General features: G+C 40.4%; 1 protein-coding gene across 1 annotated transcript in view; it reads right to left on the bottom strand.

The window, feature by feature from the left end:
* Positions 1–22,572, bottom strand: part of b4galnt1b (beta-1,4-N-acetyl-galactosaminyl transferase 1b) — a gene marked incomplete at its 5' end in the record, with an annotated part of 45,902 nt that extends 23,330 nt beyond the window's left edge. The window contains 9 exon segments of the mRNA XM_079432519.1: positions 850–990; positions 1,070–1,257; positions 4,393–4,491; positions 4,603–4,783; positions 4,789–4,842; positions 4,845–4,900; positions 8,907–9,013; positions 18,784–18,960; positions 22,358–22,572. Of these exon segments, the coding sequence (XP_079288645.1) occupies positions 850–990; positions 1,070–1,257; positions 4,393–4,491; positions 4,603–4,783; positions 4,789–4,842; positions 4,845–4,900; positions 8,907–9,013; positions 18,784–18,960; positions 22,358–22,572 (1,218 nt within the window).
* Between the last annotated feature and the right edge of the window lie 543 nt (positions 22,573–23,115).

The raw sequence follows: 23,115 nt of genomic DNA, 5'->3' as shown, positions 1-23,115 counted from the left end.
CACACACACACACACACACACACACAGTGAACACACACCCGGAGCAGTGGGCAGCCAATGCTGCGGCGCCCGGGGAGCAGTTGGGGGTTCGGTGCCTTGCTCAAGGGCACCTCAGTCGTGGTATTGAGGGTGGAAGAGAGCACTGTACATTCACTACCCTTTAGAGCCTCCCTGTGGTGTCATTTATATTCACACAAGTGACCTAGAAATATAACCATGTATTTCTGATGAAAATAATCCACAAACAACCAGAAAGTGTTCCAAATATATTTTGCTATATATTATATATGCTTCTTTATATAAATGCCACTTAGTTGATATTTTGTTACATGATACAGTATCATTCATATAATTTAAGTGTGACATACATGCACAATTATATTTTGGTGCCACTGGATATATAGTAAAAAGAGACAGAAGGTCATTTTTCTAAAAGCATTGTTAAAGAATAACATGATGTTTAACTTATCTACCACTTGAGATTTTTAATTAACAGAGACTGAGCTTGTTGTTGTGGATATTGTGAGGTGGGACGGCGCCTTCTTGATTAAAGATTTAATTAGGGACTGGTGAAGGTTTCAAAGGTGTAAGTTCCTTACCACAAGAGGGACCTGAAGAAACACCTTGCTTTCTGTGCAATGGAAAAAGTCCTCAAGGGGTTTTTAAGTGTTTGACATGCACCTGCTTCACTAACGCATTCAATGTCTCTGCAATGTCTCTTCAATACATAAGACTGAATTATAAGTGTATTTATCTTTATTTGATGGACAATATTCACAGTGCTTAAGAAAACCCTTGCATTAATGAGAGTTGTCACATCCTCTACATATGCTACATTTATTTTCTCACCAGGTCAAGTGTGGTTTTCTCCAGCACATCCACCAGCTTCTCCAGCTTTGTGTTGGCAGTAAAGATAAAGTCATCATCCACCCACAACACATACTTGGTAGTGACCTGTGACACGGCCAGGTTACGACCAGCAAACCAGCCCTGAGACACAGATATACATATTCAGATCCCATCATACTGCCTGCAAACACATAATCATAATCTCAATGAAGTGACCCACCTTTCCGAAGGGCATGATGTAATGTTCAATATAAGGGCCTGATACTGTTTTTGGGTGCTCACTGTCATCTGCTATCACTATTGTAACTGTTGGATAGTACTGTCGTATGCTGTTAATTAAATCTTGGAGCTTGTCATAGCGCAGGAAGGTTTTAGTTGCTATGGTCACGAGAGCGCTGATGTTGTACTCTGAAATTGGACAAACAGAAAGGCAAATGTAAATGGAAACATGTGGCTTTAGTTTCCTTACTATATAAATAACAAACAACACTAAAATCACAGAGTGAAAAATTGCTTGAGCAGGTGTAAATCTGCTGACACATCTAATATACAAAGAATAAATGAAACTGTAGCAGCAAACAATAGCTTACTACATTATTAAGTGTTAGACAGCAGTACCGGAACCACTTTCTGTAATCTGATTATAACTGGTGACTGATAGTGAAATATGTAATTCTCTTGGCTTGCATTATAAGTACATTAGTGTAGAATATTCTTTAGTATCATTTTGCTTCATACTGAGAAAACAAACACATACAAATCACACTTATCCCTGCATATGTCCACTACTTAGAAATTCCCAGGCCGATAGGCTGCCAGATAGTCAGAAATGGAAGGGAATGAAAGCATGCTCTCCTGACAGTGTTTCGTGGATGAGAAATAAAAAAAAAACATGCTGTGCTACATCTGGAAACTTCACTTTTTTTTTTTTTTTTTTTTTAGATATTTTTAAAAAACAAATTTAGAAATATAATTTTTTCCACAACAATATAAATGTCTTTACTGTCACTTTCAATGAATTTATTGCCTCCTAGCTAAATGAAAATATTAATTTAAAGGGGTGGTCTAATGGATTTTTTTGAAGGCATGATTGTGTTTATGGGGTGCACAGCAACATGTGTTTATGCTTCGTTTTTAAAAAATCACATTTTTCACATATTTTACCTGTATTGTATACTGCTTTTCAGCTAGCATAAAAAGGCAGTTGATTTCCTGGTTCTGTGAAGGCCCACCCTCAGAAATACACAATGGACTCTGACTGGTTAGCTGGTCCGGTGTGTTGTGATTGGCTAAACCGCCTCTAGTGTGCGTCTAAACATCACGCCCCTCACCTCAGCGGCATGTGCTCCGGTTGTATTGTAAACAATGGCGTCGTCTATATTGCTTATCAGTTCAGCGAGCCCGACTGAGACCCAGAGATTATTAGTAAAGAGGATTGCGCAGAACCTGTGCAAGCACGGCCTTTAATGGCAGGCCTATATTTTTTGTTTGTTTTTGTCTCATACTTTTAGATACGCTGTTATTATGCTACTGCTTTAGCTTTTAATATGCGGTTTTATCATGAAAGCTTTAATACAGTACGGCAACCGCATGTGCGTCTATGATTAACGGTTGTCATAGCTATGTGAAAATAAGTGTATAAATGGAACAGTTCATTGTTGGAGCTGAACTGATCTGAATAAGAGAGAGAGAGAGACATGCAGAGCAGAGCGTGTGCAGAGTTGGGCGACGCGAGGAACAGGATTAAGAACCACTGCTTTAGAACATTAGTTTTGAAACTTGTGAATCCATTAGAATCGTTAGAAGACAGAATCACGATTCATACAGTATATGAATAGATTTTTCCGTGCACCCCTAGTTTTCTTCCTCTTCTCTAAAGCAGCGCAGCATGGCCTCGCCCCCTTTGTTGCATGTTCCCGGGGGCGGGGTTTATCTGGGTTTATGCTGTCACTAACCCGGAATGATTTTGTTGTAGTCCCTTACCAGCCGTTCGCTGTAGGCGATGCTATGCTAATTCTGTAAAAGATAATTTCTCCCTTTGCATTGAACTTTGAGCTTCTTAACTTTGCTGATGTTTTTTTATGCTCACACAGCTACATTACACACTAACAAAAGTTAAAAAGGTGAAATCGTATTATATGACCCCTTTAAAATCTTACTGTAGCTTAAATGATTAACCAAGTTTGAACTGGGGAGTATAATTTTGCATCTCAAATAGGGCTGGGTATCGAGTTCGATACTTTTTAGGCACCGACCGAATTGCCTCGATACCATCGAGTATCGAAAAACGTTCTGTTGTTCGGTACCAAAATTCGATACCTAAGGGATTAATCTCGTTAACGTCAGTGAGCCAATAAGCCTGCAGCACTAGGTGTGTTCGACTAGAAGCAGCGCCGTGCAGATCGATCAGTGTTTGACATCCATGAGAGCGATTCGAATCGAAAGCATACGGAGCAGTCTGCTCTCTGTACAGTGCAGTGCCGCGTCAAGTTGAACACACCTACTAGTTTACACCGGTTACACTCAAAGCAGTGGCTCACACCGCTGTAGTGTGAAAGTGTTCCAACCCCCTTGCTACGTTTACACTGGTGCGTTTTTGTTTTAAATATGAAAGCAATCCCCGTCCATACTGACATTTCCAATGCGTTTCAGAAAAGATCTCCATCCATACTACACAACCGAAAGCACGTTACGTGACCATTCATGCACACTGTAGCATCATGTTACATAAGACAATAAATAAGATTTATACTTTTACTCAAAACTCACTTTAAACCACCATCGCGTGTTTGTAATAACTTCCGTTTGCTGTCTAATGTGTGTTTTGGCCATGTAATTTTGCTGAATTATGTTATTTCTTCATAGACAGAACAGCCATTTTAGAAGAGAGAAGCCATAAAACGTTAGGCCTATATATAGCCAAACAATGCTGGAAGTGCTAATGCTCATCAGTAAATCAGTGGAAAATGAAATGATGATTCTGTCTGAGCTATGCGTTTAAAAACGAACATGCACTAGTGTAAACATTATTAAAACTATTTGCACTGATTTATTGTGTTCAATATATTTTGTTGCTTTGTGCAGTGGCTCAGGAGATTAATCTTTTTATATGTCAGCAAGCTGAAAAAAAAATAAAACCAAAGTTTTTTGAGATAATGTAATCTTCATAAAAATTTCATATATTTGGTATCGAAAAAAGTATCGTTCAGGAACCAGTATCGAAGTCAAGGTATCTGTATCGAAAATTGTTGAACGATACCCAGCCCTAATCTCAAAGCATATTCGCACATGTTATTTTAGTATTATTTATATACTATTATATATTAATGTTTGGAATAAGCTTTTCTTTTTAAATGGGCTTTTTTATTTTTGTTTTTATTTTTTATTTCAGTTTTTGTTTAAAAAAATGTTGTACTTCAAATTAAACTTATTTATTTAGCATTTATCATTTTAATTTTTATATTTTATTTCAGCTCTATTTAAATTAACAATAGCTATTTTTAATATAGTTTTAGTTAATAATAACAGCAATGATGTATTTACCTTTATCTGCATCAGCTCCTGTGTTGTAGAGCTTGGGTGTTACTCCATGACGGATCTTGATGGTAAAAAGAGCTTGATGTCCTTCTGTGTCTAACTGCACTGAATCACAAGTACATAAAAACTACATATCAAAATAAAGATTATCCAGTGTATTTACATGTACATTTGGGATAAGTATTTTTTTACAAGAATTAGCCAGAAGCTACATACCTGTGTCAGCTGTGCTGGGGTGGAACAGCGTGTTAGTATATGTGATAAATTGGAGCTGTCGATTCAGACTGGACAAAAGGGTGCTGCTCAGGGTCATGTGCATCTCGCCATCACCCCTGACCTTTACTCCCTCCACTTCTGCTGCCACATTAAATGTGCCCAGCGATGCTGAAAAGTTCAGCTACAGAGAAAGAAGAAAAACATAGTGTTCAGGAAGCATCCACAGGAAATAGACATAAATTATTCACAATATCACTTACCGTATATACATCTCGGGGCAGCTCTTTTAAGGCCAAACCTGAAACACATTACAGCCATGTATTCAGGGTCAGATTTACCTCTTATTGTGACAGGCAAAATAAATTTTGGGGCTCCCCTTCCCTATTAATATATAATATTAATACCCCAAAACAGCAAACAAAAATACAATGTAATCCAAGGAAACCATTGCAGTGTTCACAAGAAGTACAAAGTCATTCTGCTTGCATTCAGTTATTTCAGATCAAATGTAGTTCTTCACTCATTTGAGAAAAGAGAAAGACTGTTTAATTAAGTTAGCAATAACTGACTCCAGCGTTGTCACTGTATTACCATTATGCACTAATTTTCTAATAATTGAACGGCCCAGAGTCAATTATGATATACTACGGTTGCCACACCTCAAAGAGATTTTTTTTTGTCCTTGAAACACTCTTTTGTGTAAGGCTAATTTATCTAATCCTAAGCCTCCTGTTGCTAAATATAAAACATTATTTTAGAGCTAATAACAGAGGCTTGAGCAATTGATATGCAGAATAGGCTAATGCAGTTATTAGAAATGTGTTTAGTATTAGTATTTTTTAGTTATTAGAATGTATTGAATGAATTACCTGAGCCTGTGCTTCTTTCACCAGTGTTCGGCTATTGCGTCTCTACCAATAACAAAACTGAAAGTTTAACTGCTTCAAAAACAGCTACATTAAAAATAGCATGTAGCTTTTCAGCTGCGAAAATGTTTTGATAAAGTTGCAGGGCAACAAGTTTCTGTGCGTGTGTGTCAGCACTGTAATAATTCGTCAATAATTGATATTCCTTTGATAATAAAATGTAATATAATTGGGTAAATGTTTTACATTTTTATTCTTTTGTTTTTTATATTTATTGTTCCATGTCTTTTGGAGTTTTGGTTCTTTTGATAGACACGTGCCTAGAATCCGGACCTGCATGTATTGTTACTGTCCAGCCTCTATAACTAAATTAAATGCACTCAAATTCCTTCTATTACAGTCACGGCCCATTCAGTAATTCAATAATGTGCTCTCAGTTCTCAGTTGTGAGCTTCACATTATTCTGCACAAACATACAGTATATCACACTATCACAATGCATATATTACTACAATCTGAAAAAAGCAATACAGGCTCATTGGAAGTAATTACTGTGGCTACATTTCTGCCAAAACGTACACACAATTCACTGCAGTTTCCAGGAAAAATGAACACTAAAACACCAACAACCTTTTTCCCTTTTCACTCAAATTATGATTATGGGGGCAGACAATCAATAAAGACTTATGTTTGTGCAGTTCCTTGTACAATGCCATGTTATTATTATGTAAACATTTTTACCATAGTGCATGATTTATAAACAATAAACTGTTGAATAAACCTGCATCTGCAATGGAGAAAACTCATATAGCTTATAGTGCCTCTTGTTGACGTGTTTTCTGAAAAAGACGGCGAAATGGACCCAGTGCAACGTATTTCAGGTTTTGCAGAAATGTAGCCACAGTAATGTATTTTCAATTAGCCTGGGTTATGAAAAAAAAGTGTAGTATCTAGGGATGTAACGGTATTATCAATATCATGGTATTGTGATAGCAAATATATCATCGTGGTCAAATGAAGATATGAAACAATTGGTCTTCTGGGCAAAAAGTGTAGTTAAACATTTAAAATATATTTAAACTTCTTATTCTAACATAAAAAGTCTTTAAAGTTGTGTTTTGGGCCATTATGCTTTGGCACAATATCTGTCAAATGAAATAAAACTGAAAGCACAATATGGCTTAATCCCTTCATCAATTGAAGTGTTTTCAGAGCATGTTTCAAAGTGAAATGCGCAATTCATTCAGATGATCAACTCGTGATGCGGTGTTTTCTGCGCCTCAGAATGGCACGTTCACAGTGAATAAATGCAGTGTACTCGTTTATTGCATATGCTGTGAGATTAGCACATATTTGGGAACACAAAAGATGATTACAGATTTAATTACAGACTAAATTTGTAGTGAGACGCATTACTGTTTTCACTGAAGCTAGAGTTTTCCTTCAAAATTAAAGCTCTACTGCCATTTCCGGCAAAATAAAAGCTTAAAAGTACAGTATGAATTGCTGAAAGCTAGCGGTTTAAATGCAGTCCAACTTCAAAATATCTCTTTCAAGAGTAGAAATTAGGAAAGAAGTAATTTCCCTACCGTAGCGTAAAGCAAAAATAATATACCTATGAAATATTCATTTTCATTTATTTTACAATGCAATTATTTTACAATATTTGGCTATTACTGTCATAGAAATAATAATATAAAATTGTTGTTATTATTATTTTTATATTCTAGTGCTGTCAAATTATTAATCGCGATTAATCGGATCCAAAATAAAGGTTTTCTTTACATAATTTATGTGTATGTACTGTGTATATTTATTATGTATATATAAATACACACACATACTGTCAGGGTTTGGCCCTGACACTGTTTGTCTTGGGGTTGTTTTTGTGTTTGTTGTCTTGTGTTAGCACATGGATTTGTTTTCGTCAGCCATGTGCTTCTCTAGCCCCTCCTCCTTGTTTCATCTTTACCACACCCTCTTGTTAGCCCTTGTTGAGTCTTTGAATCTTTGCTTTCCTCCCTATTTATAGGGCCCCTTGCCCTATTGTCTTTGCTGGTTCGTTGTCATTCTCACCCCTTCTGTCACTGTCTTTGTCTCTGCCTGCAGATGTGGCGGAGTATGTATTTGTCTCCCTGGTTGGTCTTGTGTCCTTATCTTGTTTAGTCCTTTGTAGTTCCTTGTTCTTGTCTTGCTCCATGTTTTGCATTTTTGTCTTTTTTTGCCTTTGCTTTTATTTTAATAATTTCAGTTTTTCTGATCTTTTGTTTTGCATTTTTGTTTAATATTCTTTAAGTTAGTCGTGTTGGTTAAATTGGTAATTAGTTCTTGTTTTATTTATCCCCCTGCCTGCTTTGGAGTAACTGTGTTCCTGTGGAGCCTTATCCTGTCTTGTCTTTTTGTGTTAGAGTTCCTGTCCTGACCTGTTCCTGTGAGTCCTGCCACTGGTTCTCCCTGCCTGGCACTTGGTCTGCTTCAGAGTTGGCAGCCAACAAGTATCTGAGCTTAGCTCTATGGTGCCTTGTTTGGTCCTCTCTATCTGCCTGGTTTTGCCGCTCCTTTTGCTGCTATTGTAATCTGCCAGTTGCTGTCCGAGACTGTTCCAGTGGCCTTCCCTAGCTGTCTCTTGGTTTACGGTGTTCCTGATGTTGTATAACATGTGCACCTCACTACCCTCCTGTATCAGTCTGTTTTGTCAAACCTTTGTCACTCACTCTGTAACTGGGTCCTCCTTCCAGATCCCTGACACATACAGAATATATTTTGAAAATATTTACGCGTGTGTGTGTGTGTTTATTTGTATAATTTATATAAAATATATTTAATATAGAAATAACATTTCTTAAATATATAAATGTGTGTGTATTTATGTATACATAATAAATATACACAGTACATTATGTAAAGAAATATTTTACTTTGGATGCGATGAATCATGATTAATTTTTTGACAGCACTAGTATATTCTAATTTGTTTGGTTTCCTAAAACAGCAGTGTGAATGTAATTTAGGCTGAGACAGTAAATTACCACAAAAATAAAAAGAGGGTTGAGTCCCCTTTAAAGTTCAGGTACAAGTCAATTCACTCCTTTTTCTGACTTAAGTTTCCTTAGTCAAGAACATGGGTTGGAACTGTTCATTTTAAAGTGTGTTAGACAGAATAATTTAACTTTAAAATGTACAAAAATTTTCTTTTTTTCCCCCCAAGTCTTCATTTGTCTTTTTTTTTTTAAATATCACAAATATTGTACCGTTGACTTCATATCGAGATATTATCGTATTGTGAGATTTTGATATCATTACATCCCTAGTAGTATCTAATATTGACCGTAATATTCATTACGTTAAATTAAAGATTTATTATACTGCTTAGTCTCATCACAGTTCTTCAGTCACATGGCAATACATTAATCTTACTAGGAACAAAAAGTGTAATACCTGGTATAAGGATAGTTTTAAGTGGCCGAACCTCCACACCCTGTGTTGGGTACTGCAGAGGGTTGTTAGCTTCAGCTACAATCAGCAGATCAGCAGGGGTCTGCGACCTATACACACCAGGGTTACTATCGTTAACTAAAACTAAAACCATAAAAAGACTGTTTTCAAGATCATACATTCTCTGTAAAATTAATTTCATAACTTTTATCCCAATGGAAAAAAACAGCATATGCTGGTTAGGTATGTTTTGAAGCATGGTAGCTGGTTTAAGCTGGTTCTTAGTTGGTCATGAGCTGGTTTAAGCTGTTTTTGTGCAGGGATGGATACCGAGAACCAGTATTTTTGGGACTGGTATGTAATTGGATCAATACCGGACTACTGATAAGCTTCAGGTCAAACTATACTGTTATCAATACTTGCATTGTTTTATCTCTGTATACTTAGGTGTTAATGGCGAATTAGAAGCTGATCTCATAAACCAATCTCAAACTGACGACGCGGCTGCTGTGAGAGGTTTGGCATGACACACAGCAGCACCGGCTCAATCTCTGTCAAGCACAGGTAAAATAATTACAGGTCCTTTACAAAAAATTAGCATATTGTGATAAAGTTCATTATTTTCTGTAATGTACTGATAAACATTAGACTTTCATATATTTTAGATTCATTACAACACAACTGAAGTAGTTCAAGCCTTTTATTGTTTTAATATTGATGATTTTGGCATACAGCTCATGAAAACCCAAAATTCCTATCTCAAAAAATTAGCATATCATGAAAAGGTTCTCTAAACGAGCTATTAACCTAATCATCTGAATCAACTAATTAACTCAAACACCTGCAAAAGATTCCTGAGGCTTTTAAAAACTCCCAGCCTGGTTCATTACTCAAAACCGCAATCATGGGTAAGACTGCCGACCTGACTGCTGTCCAGAAGGCCATCATTGACACCCTCAAGCAAGAGGGTAAGACACAGAAAGAAATTTCTGAACGAATAGGCTGTTCCCAGAGTGCTGTATCAAGGCACCTCAGTGGGAAGTCTGTGGGAAGGAAAAAGTGTGGCAGAAAACGCAGCACAACGAGAAGAGGTGACCGGACCCTGAGGAAGATTGTGGAGAAGGACCGATTCCAGACCTTGGGGGACCTGCGGAAGCAGTGGACTGAGTCTGGAGTAGAAACATCCAGAGCCACCGTGTACAGGCGTGTGCAGGAAATGGGCTACAGGTGCCGCATTCCCCAGGTCAAGCCACTTTTGAACCAGAAACAGCGGCAGAAGCGCCTGACCTGGGCTACAGAGAAGCAGCACTGGACTGTTGCTCAGTGGTCCAAAGTACTTTTTTCGGATGAAAGCAAATTTTGCATGTCATTCGGAAATCAAGGTGCCAGAGTCTGGAGGAAGACTGGGGAGAGGGAAATGCCAAAATGCCTGAAGTCCAGTGTCAAGTACCCACAGTCAGTGATGCTGGTGTTGGTCCACTGTGTTTTATCAAGGGCAGGGTCAATGCAGCTAGCTATCAGGAGATTTTGGAGCACTTCATGCTTCCATCTGCTTAAAAGCTTTATGGAGATGAAGATTTCATTTTTCAGCACGACCTGGCACCTGCTCACAGTGCCAAAACCACTGGTAAATGGTTTACTGACCATGGTATTACTGTGCTCAATTGGCCTGCCAACTCTCCTGACCTGAACCCCATAGAGAATCTGTGGGATATGGTGAAGAGAAAGTTGAGAGACGCAAGACCCACCACTCTGGATGAGCTTAAGGCCGCTATCGAAGCATCCTGGGCCTCCATAACACCTCAGCAGTGCCACAGGCTGATTGCCTCCATGCCACGCCGCATTGAAGCAGTCATTTCTGCAAAAGGATTCCTGACCAAGTATTGAGTGCATAACTGAACATAATTATTTGAAGGTTGACTTTTTTTTTTTTGTATTAAACACTTTTCTTTTATTGGTCGGATGAAATATGCTAATTTTTTAAGATAGGAATTTTGGGTTTTCATGAGCTGTATGCCAAAATCATCAATATTAAAACAATAAAAGGCTTGAACTACTTCAGTTGTGTTGTAATGAATCTAAAATATATGAAAGTCTAATGTTTATCAGTACATTACAGAAAATAATGAACTTTATCACAATATGCAAATTTTTTGAAAAGGACCTGTATAATGCTAAAGGTGAGGTATGTAAGATATCAGAGACTGAATCAGATAAATTTAAGATTCGATCAGAACATTGAAACATGATGAGCCGAAATTCCAAAGAGGCCCAAAGGCAACAGGACGTCGTAAATCAGATCCCTAGCTCCCACTAGTTTGAAGCAAGCAAGTCCAACTAGCAGCTCACAGCATTAAGGCAAAAGAATACTTATTGATAAGTCCAACTCCGGAAGGAGATCGTCAAATTTGGGGGCAAGTAATCAAGATTAATGGTCAAAGAGATGCACCGTGTGACCAGCACACGTAGATCTGTGACAGAAATCACGAGCTACAGACATTCTTGGATTGGTTTCAACCAACCACAAGACAAAGACTGTGACTGAAATTCCTTAGGAGACCTTTTAACCTCTCTGGTCTTTGCAGAACATGTCTTTTTGTTCTACACAGAACTACACAAAGAGACTGTTTTTTTCCATATGCACCTAAAATCAACCTAAAAGGACTTATGAGCAACTAATAATTTCTATGCATAACTCCGTATCATGTAACCCACACAATTGATGATCATGTTTTAATCACATATTGTGTATGTCTTTTTAATAACTACTGAATAGCTTAAAGGTTAATATTCATGTTTGGTATGTATGAGTTTAGAAATTCATGCTTTAAATGTTTCTTCCAATCAATTCTTTGTCAAATGTATCATAGTCTTGTTATAGAAATCATGTCCAAAAGTATACTTTACAAGAGCGGGAAAATTCGGGCCATGTGACTGATACAGGATTTATGATGGGGAAGAAACAGAGCAACACCCCTAGCTAAGATGATTTCTAATTGGTCAAGACATCCATTGGGACGGGTCCGAAAGCAGAGTTTAAAAACTCAGCACACCATCAAATCTCTCTCTCTCTTCTCTGGTTTCTTCAACTTTTGCCACCGCGTTTTGACGCTGTTTTTTTTAGCGCTCTTTGAGCATGCTCTGGCCTACATGCCAGCTACTACTTAACACCACGATGAGAAGAAAAACCACCTAGTCTCGTTACCTCATTTTATTCTTTTACTTTAGTTTCTTTTCTGTCGTTGAGTTTCGTGTTCAAAAGTTAAGTTTGCCGCAAAGTCCAGTTCGACTGCACCCGCTTCAAACTTCAACTAGCAACTGAAACCATCTCCAACCAACGCCCAACGATTGGTTTCCCAATACATCACTACAAATGACCACTGAACTGCCAGCCAATCAGCAACCTCGGGAAACCCCCTTTCTACGACGACGACAAAAGGGAATCCCTTAACTCCCAGGGCAACGCAAGCAAGTAACTTCCAGATTTTTGCTGAGCTGGAGCATTTAATATAAATTTTAGCCTCATTGAGAGACTCAATGCGAGGGTTAATTAAGTGATTGATGGTTGTTCAGGTCTATGCAATAGCACATATTGCTGTAAACTTGGGATTTCACATTTTCATTCTCTTAAACTCATCCTTTCCTCACTTTCTCTTTTTCTGTAATGTGTGAATGTGTTACATGTTTACATGTCTTAGATTTATCAAATAAAGCCTCATTTATATTGAAAAGAGAAGTATCTTGTGTTTTGTGCTTACAAGTTAATGTCTTAAACTGCCAATCTTTGTTACTGTGCTATTTAATAGTGTTTTCACTATATTTTGGATTCTAATATCCCGTGCAGAGTTAATGTTGTACATGAATCGCTGCCGTGAAACAGTCAGTCTGTTCAAATTCCATATAAAATCATAAATTATTAATTTTGAGCTAAATTAAACTGTTTCCCTTTACAGGTACAATTCATATTTCTTTATTAAAAAGCTTAAAAAGTAATTTGAAAACTTTCTGTGAGATGTAATTTCACAAACAGCGTGAGTGAATTTAAGCACACTCTGTCCATACTTTGACTTAATATTGGAATAATCCTCCAGACCACCATAAACCGTACAAATAAGGTGTTACAGTGAGACAAAGGAACCTCTCCCGCTCAAAATTCACACCTCTACATTGGTCAATATGCCAAAGATGGGTGTGACCAGGGACCGTTAAAAGGTCCTAACCCAAACCCATCATTGCTCTTTCCCTTTCAGACACACTTTCCAAGACTCATCACCCTTGAGTTGGACCTTCTGGCAGTTTTTATCCTTAAGTAACTTTGTCAATTCGCTGTGGACTCTCCGATCTTCAGAAGAACCTGACGAAAGCCTCCAACTCGCTCCTACTGAACTCAAGATCCTCTGTTGTCTACCACATCTGGACTGACTCTTGTTCAGCAATAAAGCCATTGCAAGTAACAGTTTCCAACTAGTTAGATGCAGGTCTAAGTTTGGGCCCCTTTGTTAAGGTGATTTTTGATTCTCTGATGATTCTCACTAGGTTGTGGTTGATTGATGCTAAATACTGCCATTCATTGTTTCTTCTCTCTCTCTCTTTCCTTACTTTCCTTCATTCTGTAGATATGTGTTTTGCTTAGTCTAGTTGTATGTTAGCTGTAGTTTCATTTATTCAATTCATTATATTCACAATTGATTGCCTTTGTGTGCTGCTCACAATTCGGAGTCACTGAATGTTGATCTTGCTACATGCTAAGTTAATGGTAGTACTGTATGAAGTAGGAAAGTTATTCTTTCTTCGCCAGGAAAATAATCTTTCCTAGAATTGATAAATGATTATACTGTCGGTGGATGAACAGATTAAATCATTGTAATATTGATTCTGCAACAGTTAATTCTAGTATCTGATCTAAATATTCATAATTAATTATAACCAGTTATTATTAATTATGAATATTTCCCTTTTGAGCTAATTTGCTATACTGCACAGTTGACACAGGAAATGTCAGAGTTGTCACCCATCATTTAACAATTCAGCACTCGCGTGCTCTCCTAGAGACGTTGTGCTCATAAGCGAACACACATAAGACCGCCTCAAATACAGCTCATGAAATCAGGCTTGTGCTTTTTGTAAGAAGCTATTGTGCAACAATTGCCCTATTGCAAAAAACAAAAATGCACTGCACGATCAAACTGTCACAGATCTGCCAGGCTCTGTCACTAACCAATCACAGTGCACTCCCTCACCTGAGTACTGATCACACGCACCTGCACATCATTGAGCCACTCATTAGTTCGCTAGCACTTGAAATGCAACCTCAATTGTACCCCAATGAAAAAGTGAAGATCGCTTTTATCATTTCTCTTCTGAAGGGCAAGGCGTTATAATGGGCAGAAACTATCTGGGCACAAGAAGGTACAGTCACTCAATCCCTACAAAATTTTATACTTCACTTCCGAGAAGTTTTTGGCAAACCTGCACATGACAATTCAGTAAGTGACAAATTATATAATTTACGTCAAGATACCATGTCCATTAATGATTATGCCCTCAGTTCCGCACCCTTGCAACAGCCAGTGGATGGAACGAACGTGCCCTATTAACTGCCTACCATCAAGGGTTGGAGCTGCCTACAATGATTCCCATAGATTGGAAAGTCTCATCCAACATTACATTCGATGCGCTACACAAATTATATCTTGTCTTGCAGAACTAACTCCCATTTCAGGTTGCAATTCACTCCTCCGCCACCAACCAGACCAGGACCCTCCAGAACCAGTCAACGAACCTATGCAAATAGACAATTCATGACTATCTAATCAGGAACGACAAAGAAGATTTTCTCTTGGTTTATGTCTGTATTGTGGAGAGAAGGGGCATCTTCGAGCGGCATGCCCCGTGCGACCCCCTCGCCTCTTGGTGAGTACTATTCACCTGATTATACACAACTTAAAACCACTGGCGATAGAAGTTCTGCTTACTGCCTCCGAATTCTCTCTTCCAGTCTATGCCCTCCTCGATTCTAGGTCAGCCAGGAACTTCATCTCAGGAAGCCTCTGTTGTCAGCTCAACCTCTCAACCACAGCCACACAGAAGAATTACCAAATTCAATCGGTAACTGGCACCCCACTCAGTCGTAAATGTGTTAATCACAGTGCTGGGCCTGTACATCTGAAAATTGGTTTGCTACACGAGGAGAACATCCATTTACTTGTTCTGGAGGGTTCCACTGCAGATATTATCCTCGGACGGCCTTGGTTTGTTCAACATGAGCCCAATATTTCATGGCATACTGGTGAGGTCCTGAAATTGGGTAACCAATGCTTTTCCAACTATTCTCCCAATGCACCTAAACCTGTCTCTCCTTCAGTCGATTCCATCGCCTTCAACTCCACGTCCATTGAAAGCCCTCCAGAGAAGTTATCAGTAGACGTTCCTGCCTGTTACTCCCATTTCGGTGATATGTTCTGCCTCCCAGTTGCCTCCACACCGGCCATGGGACTGTGCAATAGACCTCTTACCGGGTGAGCCAGTGCCCCATGGGAAAATCTACCCACTCTCCATACCCGAGCAGAAGGCCATGGAGGAGTATATTAAGGAGACACTCAAGCAAGGTTATATCCGTCCCTCCACATCCCCTGCTTCGTCGAGCTTCTTTTTTGTGGCCAAGAAAGATGGAGGACTATGACCTTGCATCGATTATCGAGCCCTGAACAAGACAACGGTCAAGTTCCGTTATCCCCTTCCTCTCATCCCAGCGGCATTATAGAAGTGCTCTTTCCATCAGTCCTCAGTGCAGTTTCTTGGATATATCATCGACAGCGGTGGCATCCAGATGCACGAGGGGAAGGTGGACGCCATCCGTAAATGGCCCACTCCTGACATCATTAAGGAGCTTCAGCGTTTCCAGGGGTTCGCCAACTTTTACCACCACTTCATCCATAATTACAGCTCCATCACCAGCCCACTGACCAACCTGCTCCGCAGCATACCCAAAGCTCTCTCCTGGACTCCAGCAGCCACCGAAGCCTTTGAAGGCTCAAGGAAGTGTTTACTAACGCCCCAGTCCTTGTACACCCAGACCCCAGGAAACCATTCATTGTGGAGGTCGATGCATCCACCTCAGGAGTTGGTGCCATACTCTCCCAGCAGCAGGGTCACCAGCTAAACTCCATCCATGTGCCTTCTTCTCTCGCAAGCTCAGCCCGGCGGAAAGAAACTACGACATAGGTAACAGAGAACTTTTCGCCATTAAATTGGCCCTAGAAGAGTGGAGGCATTGGTTGGAGGGTGCACAACATCCCTTCACAGTTCTCACCGATCACAAGAACCTGCAGTACCTGAGAGAGGCCAAGAGACTGAACCCTCGTCAAGCCCGATGGGCCCTCTTTTTCACACACTTTAACTTCACGATTTCTTACCGTCCAGGTCCCAAGAATGTCAAAGCCGACGCCCTGTCTCGCCTCTATGACTCCAAGGAAGAAACTAGAGAAGAACCTGAATCCATCATCCCCGAGAAGATCATCGTAAGTCTCATTCAGTGGAATTCAAGTCAGTTCACCCCCACCAATGCTTCCACAGCCACTCCGCCGGGCTGTCCACCCGGCTTGCAATATGTTCCCAGGGCTCAACGCACACCCCTCATTCAGTCTGTACATTCATCTCTGGGCACTGGCCACCCAGGGGCCAACAACACCCTCTCGCTGCTAAGAGATCGCTTCTGGTGGCCCAATATGGCCGGAGATGTTAGAAGGTTCGTCCAAGGCTGTGAAGACTGTGCCATGTCCAAGAGTCCACGCCGCTTACCAGCAGGCAAGCTGCTTCCTCTGCCTATTCCCAATCGGCCCTGGTCACACCTAGGAGTCGACTTCGTTACGGGCCTTCCTGCCTCCGATGGTAACACATGCATTCTGGTGGTGGTTGATCGATTTTGTAAGTCATGTCGTTTCCTTCCTCTCAAAGGCTTACCCACAGCAATGGAGACTGCCGAGTTGATGTTCAATCACGTCTTCCGATACTTTGGTATCCCTGAGGATATCGTCTCTGACCGTGGACCCCAATTCATATCAAGGGTATGGAAAGCCTTCTTCAAGCTCCTAGGTGTGATAATCAGTCTGTCCTCCGGATACCATCCCCAGACGAACGGGCAGACCGAAAGAAAGATCCAGGTAGTAGCACGATTCCTTCGAACCTTCTGCCATGGCCACCAGGACTCTTGGAACCAGTTCATTGGCTGGGCCGAGTATGCCCAGAATTCTCTGCGCCAACCAGCCACAGGTATGACTCCGTTCCAGTGCGTACTCGGTTACCAGCCACCCATGTTCCCCTGGTCTAGGGAACCGGCGGATGTACAATCAGTAGACTACTGGTTCAGAGAGAGCGAGAGGGTCTGGGACGCTGCTCACCACCATCTTCAGCGAGCAGTGCGTAGGCGCAAAATGACAGCTGACCTTCGAAGATCCAAAGCTCCCAAGTACCAACCTGGACAGAAGGTCTGGCTGGATGCGCCTACCCTGCAAGAAATTAAGTCCCGGATTTGTTGGCTCCTTCACCATAATCAAGCAAGTCAACCTGGTCACTTACCAGTTTCAGCTTCCCCTCAGTACAGGATTCACCCCACATTCCATGTTTCACTGCTCAAACCTTACCACTCTCCTGTTTCTCCCCCCACAGAGCCTGGCCCGACGGAGGAACCCCCTCTCCCATTGATCCTGGAAGACGGTGCCATCTACCAAGTTAAGCAGATCTTGGACTCCCGGCGCCGTGGTGGTCGGCTGGAGTATCTTGTAGACTGGGAGGTCTACGGCCCAGAACAGAGATCATGGGTTCCCAGAGATGATGTTCTTGATCCTGTCTTACTTGAATAGTTCCATGCCAGCCATCCGGAACGTCCAGCACCCAGAGGGAGGGGTAGACCACCACAACGTCGGGGTCCTCGGCCCTCGGGAGCGGGCCATGGAGAGGGGGGTAGTGTCACAGATCTGCCAGGCTCTGTCACCAACCAATCACAGCGCACTCCCTCATCTGAGTACTGATCACACGCACCAGCACATCATTGATCCTCTCATTAGCCATGCCATAAATACACACACCTCACAGCACCCCAGTGTCCGGTCTCGTTCATGCGAAGAGGACTGCCATAGCTATCACAGCTCTATGCCTACTACTTACCTCCTTGTCTACTTACCTGCAGTGTTTCCTCCCGAGTGTGTTCTCCAGCGATCCCCAGTAAGTCTGCTCCTGCGTTCTGTCCAAGTCTGCCATCCAGGTGAGGTGTGTGTTCAGTTCGTGTTCCAAGTTCCCTGTCAAAAGAAGATAGTCAAGTTAACCTTTCTCCAGATTACCGAAGACCTTCAGGATTGCCACTTACCTGTCACACTCCTTGCTGCTCAGCTGATTGCCAATAAATACCTGTTCATTCATCCATCTATCTGTCCGAGTCCTACACAAACATTTGTAACACAAACATTTAGGTAAGATAATGTCTAAAAAATAAACTCCCCTCAAATTATGATGAGGGGAGTTTATTTTTTTCTCTCTTTCTCTCTCTCTCTTTGAAGGGCCTTTTTATTTAAAAAAAAATGTTTTATGTGCCTTTTTCTGTTTGCTTAGAGGCATTTGTAAACGGCAGTACTGAAGTTCAGCAGTAATAAAATAACTTGAAATGTTCAACATCTTTTCACATCCTTTTTTTTTTTTTTTACACCAAATTAGGACCATCTTAAACCAGCTCATGACCAACTAAGGACCAGCTTAAACCAGTTCAAACCAGCTGCCATTCTTCAAAACATACCTAACCAGAATATGCTGATTTTATTCAACAGGGATATGGATTTATAAACCAAACAACTGAACATTGGCACTGGCATAAATTGATTAAATGCACCTCATTTGGAAGCTCTGATACTCTTTGGCACGCCGTTTCTTCATCTCATGGAGCTGGGAGGCCTGGAAGGCAGTGTCCAGGGGATGGGCAGACACTCTAGGGAACAATAGCTGAGCAAAGGGTAGGTTGACCCCTCTGCTCTCTCCTTCACAAACACACCCGTTGCGAGCCAAAAGCCTTGTGGAAGAGGAGGAGAGTTATCACATGATCAACCTCCGGAAGGAAAATGTTTACATCCTTCTGAGCTGACAGTAGACAGTCTCTATGTACAAATGTACACTGAACAAAATTATAAACGCAACACTTTTGTTTTTGCCCCCATTGAGCTGAACTCAAAGATCTAAGACTTTACACAAAAGGCCTATTTCTCTCAAATATTGTTCACAAATCTGTCTAAATCTGTGTTAGTGAGCACTTCTCCTTTGCCGAGATAATCCATCCACCTCACAGGTGTGGCATATCAAGATGCTGATTAGAAAGCATGATTGCACAGGTGTGCCTTAGGCTGGCCACAATAAAAGGCCACTCTAAAATGTGCAGTTGTAGTGTATTGGGGGGGGGGTCCGGGGGGGGGGGGTCTGAAAACCAGGCAGTATCTGGTGTGACCACCATTTTCCTCACGCAGTGCAACACATCTCCTTTGCATAGAGTTGATCAGGTTGTCCACTCCTCTTCAATGGCTGTGCGAAGTTGTTGGATATTGGCAGGAACTGAAACATGCTGTCGTATATGCCGATCCAGAGTATCCCAAACATGCTCAATGAGTGACATGTCCGGTGAGTATGCTGGCCATGCAAGAACTGGGATGTTTTCAACTTCCAGGAATTGTGTACAGATCCTTGCAACATGGGGCCGTGCATTATCATGCTGCAACATGAGCTGATGGTCGTGGATGAATGGCACAACAATGGGCCTCAGGATCTCGTCACAGTATCTCTGTGCATTCAAAATGCCATCAATAAAATGCAGCTGTGTTCGTTGTCCATAACATACGCCTGACCATACCATAACCCCACCGTCACCATGGGCCATTTGATCGACAAGGTTGACATCAGCAAACCGCTCACCCACACGACGCCATACACACTGTCTGCCATCTGCCCTGTACAGTGAAAACCGGGATTCATCCGTGAAGAGAGCAACTCTCCAAAGAGATAGATGCCATCGAATGTGAGCATTTGCCATCTCAAGTCGGTTACGACGATAAACTGCAGTCAGGTCGAGACCCCGATGAGGACGACGAGCTTCCCTGAGACGGTTTCTGACAGTTTGTGCAGAAATTCTTTCGATTGTTGCAGCAACTGTCCTGGTGGCTGGTCTCAGACGATCTTGGAGATGAAGATTCTGAATGCGGAGGTCCTGGGCTGGCGTGGTTACACGTGGTCTGCGGTTGTGAGGCCGGTTGGATGTACTGCCAAATTCTCTGAAACTGCTTTGGAGATGGCTTATGGTAGAGAAATGAACATTCAATTCACGGGCAACAGCTCTAGTGGACACTCCTGCAGTCAGCATGCCAATTGCATGCTCCCTCAAAACTTGCGACATCTGTGGCATTGTGCTGTGTGTGTCACAAATTCAGCCTCTGTGGCTCTCTCCGATCACCACCAGAGGGAACTATCGCCAGAGTACTAACTGTTCCATTCGGACTTCATTTCCCATATACCCTGTGCCTGAGACTGATTACCTGCACAGGTGTTTCTCATTGCCCAGTATATTTAAGCTGTGCTGCCCTTGCTCTCTTTGCGAAGTCTTGTTTTTCCATGCAGACATTTCTGAGCATTCTTCCCGTGTTTGAGTTCCTGTTGATAACCTGGACTGTTTACCCGTTTATGATTTTCTGCTGCCTGCCTATTCTGACCCTGCCTGCCTCATTGAGTGATTCTACTGTTTGTCTGCCGCCTGCCTCGACCCTCATTACGAACTCTGTTTATGAATCTGCCTTGCCTTCCTTGTGTCTAACGCCTGCAATTTATCTATGCCCGTCTGATTTGTTTTGTGGATCAATAAAGCTGCACATGGATCCTGACGCCGCTGACTCATCATTACAGTGTGATAAAACTACACATTTTAGAGTGGCCTTTTATTGTGGCCAGCCTAAGGCACACCTCTGCAATAATCATGCTGTCTAATCAGCATCTTGATATGCCACACCTGTGAGGTGGATGGATTATTTTGGCAAAGGAGAAGTGCTCACTAACACAGATTTAGACAGATTTGTGAACAATATTTGAGAGAAATAGGCCTTTTGTGTACATAGAAAAAGTCTTAGATCTTTGAGTTCAGCTCATGAAATATGGGGGCAAAAACAAAAGTGTTGCGTTTATAATTTTGTTCAGCATCTATATATATATATATATATATATATATATATATATATATAAATACATAAAAGATTTACAGAACATCAACATGTCAATTCTGAGTTAACAAAATAAATGAATGTACAGAATTTAAAGTGATATTTAGAGATAAGCAGTAGATTTCTGAACAACTTTAAAAGTTTATGGTCGTTAAAATTTGTTTTTGAAGAGAAATTAATTATTGTATGCAGCAAGGATTACATTAAATCGATCAAAAATTACAGTAAAAACATTTATAATGTTATGAAATGTTTCTATTTCAAATAAAATAAATAAATACAAATAAAATTATTTTCAACTTTATATTCATCAAAAGAATCCTGAAAAAAATTTATTGGGCTTGCACAAAAACATTAAGATATTAATGTTTATCAATAGAATAATAATGTTTCCGAAGGACCTAATGACACTGAAAACTGGAGTAATGGCTGCTGAAAATTCAGCTTTGCCATCACAAAAATAAACTACATTTTAAAATATATTAAAATAGAATAGTTATATCAAATGTAATAATATTATATCTGTTTTACTATATATTTGATCAAATAAATGCAGCTTTGGTGAGCATAAGAAATGTTTTTAAAAACATTTTTCAAAAATGTCCCAAAACTTTTGAACAGTAAAAATTACATGAAAGTTTGAGATAAGTAGTTCTTAAAAGTTGCAGGCGTTCTACAACCTTTGTGGTGGCTTCTGCCAGTGCTATGAGGAATCATTCTCAGAGTCTTGGGGTTTTGATGCCAGAATTTAGATTTTATTATCAGTGACAATAAAACCGAGAGACCCTGCAGTGAATCTCCCGAATTTGTGTTCGTACACTCTTAAATACATTTTTTTCCCCTAAGGCATGTTCAATACATTTACTATATCGTTATTGTTTCTAGGAAACAGTCTCCATCTGTTTCCTAGAGCAGACAATATGCCCCAATTTATGTTACGTTAAAGGAAGAGACCCTATCATGTCAAAACAGGATGTGCAGCTTTACCTTAAACCATACGTCTGCACATTCCATTCTTCTGCAGGCCTCTACACATGCAGGTAGATACAATTTTATAATAGTAGCATAACTTGATACATAAATGCTTATATTCACATTGATTACATATGATTAATTTTGATTTTGATTAATAAAACTCTTCTACACCATCTCCCTCTACTTGAATCAATGTTTAATAGAAAAACATCAAACATCAGCTTGTGAAGACTAACTGACCTGGCCACACTTTCCTTCACTCTGTAAGGGATAGTGCTAGTGCTGGGATCCGGTTCAGGAAGTCTCTCCTCCAGCAGCCGCTCAGCTCCAGGACCCGGTCTGTACCGGACATCCACAGTGCTGTAGACCCGAGTGGGCCAGGAATGTAGCACTGCCAAAACCAGCACCACTGATGCTACCAGAGCTAACAGCACAGTCTTACGTAGGGAACGCATGCTACAAGCTACAACACAAATAGAAACACAACACTGTTGAAACTTTATTCAGTGTAATTAAATTCATTTGTACAAAAATGGTAGGGGTTCTTCATGTGAAACTTCACAAATTAGCATTGTCTTAAATCAAATAATGAAGCATTAACTTCAATTAAATTTTTAATTATTTCTAATTAGCCTTCATTTGATTTCCCTTCACTTTATAACAACGTGGAGGGAAGCACTTTAGTAATTCCACAAAAACTTCATAATAAACTCACTCTATCCAATCAGAGCGAGAGGTACAGCAAGTTGCCATTACTGCTACTAAAGGTCCATGGTACTGATTGGCTCAATCTTGATGTGACTGACAGTAGCTGATAAGGCTGATGGAGGGCTCTCTCCATCTGCTGAGATGAAAAAAAAAAAAACCTTAGTCATGTCAGTTGTAGCGCATTCATTTACTGTATTCATTACTGTACATAAAACAGTCCAATGTACACTCTTACTTAAAAAAAAAAAAAAAAAAGGTTATTTATTGGGAATTGTGGTTCCAGGATGAAC

This window comes from Barbus barbus (assembly GCF_936440315.1).
Source record: "Barbus barbus genome assembly, chromosome: 13".
Classification (NCBI taxonomy): Eukaryota; Metazoa; Chordata; class Actinopteri; order Cypriniformes; family Cyprinidae; genus Barbus; species Barbus barbus.
The sequence above is the reverse complement of the archived record's forward strand: the minus strand, read 5'-3'. Positions and strand labels throughout refer to the sequence as shown.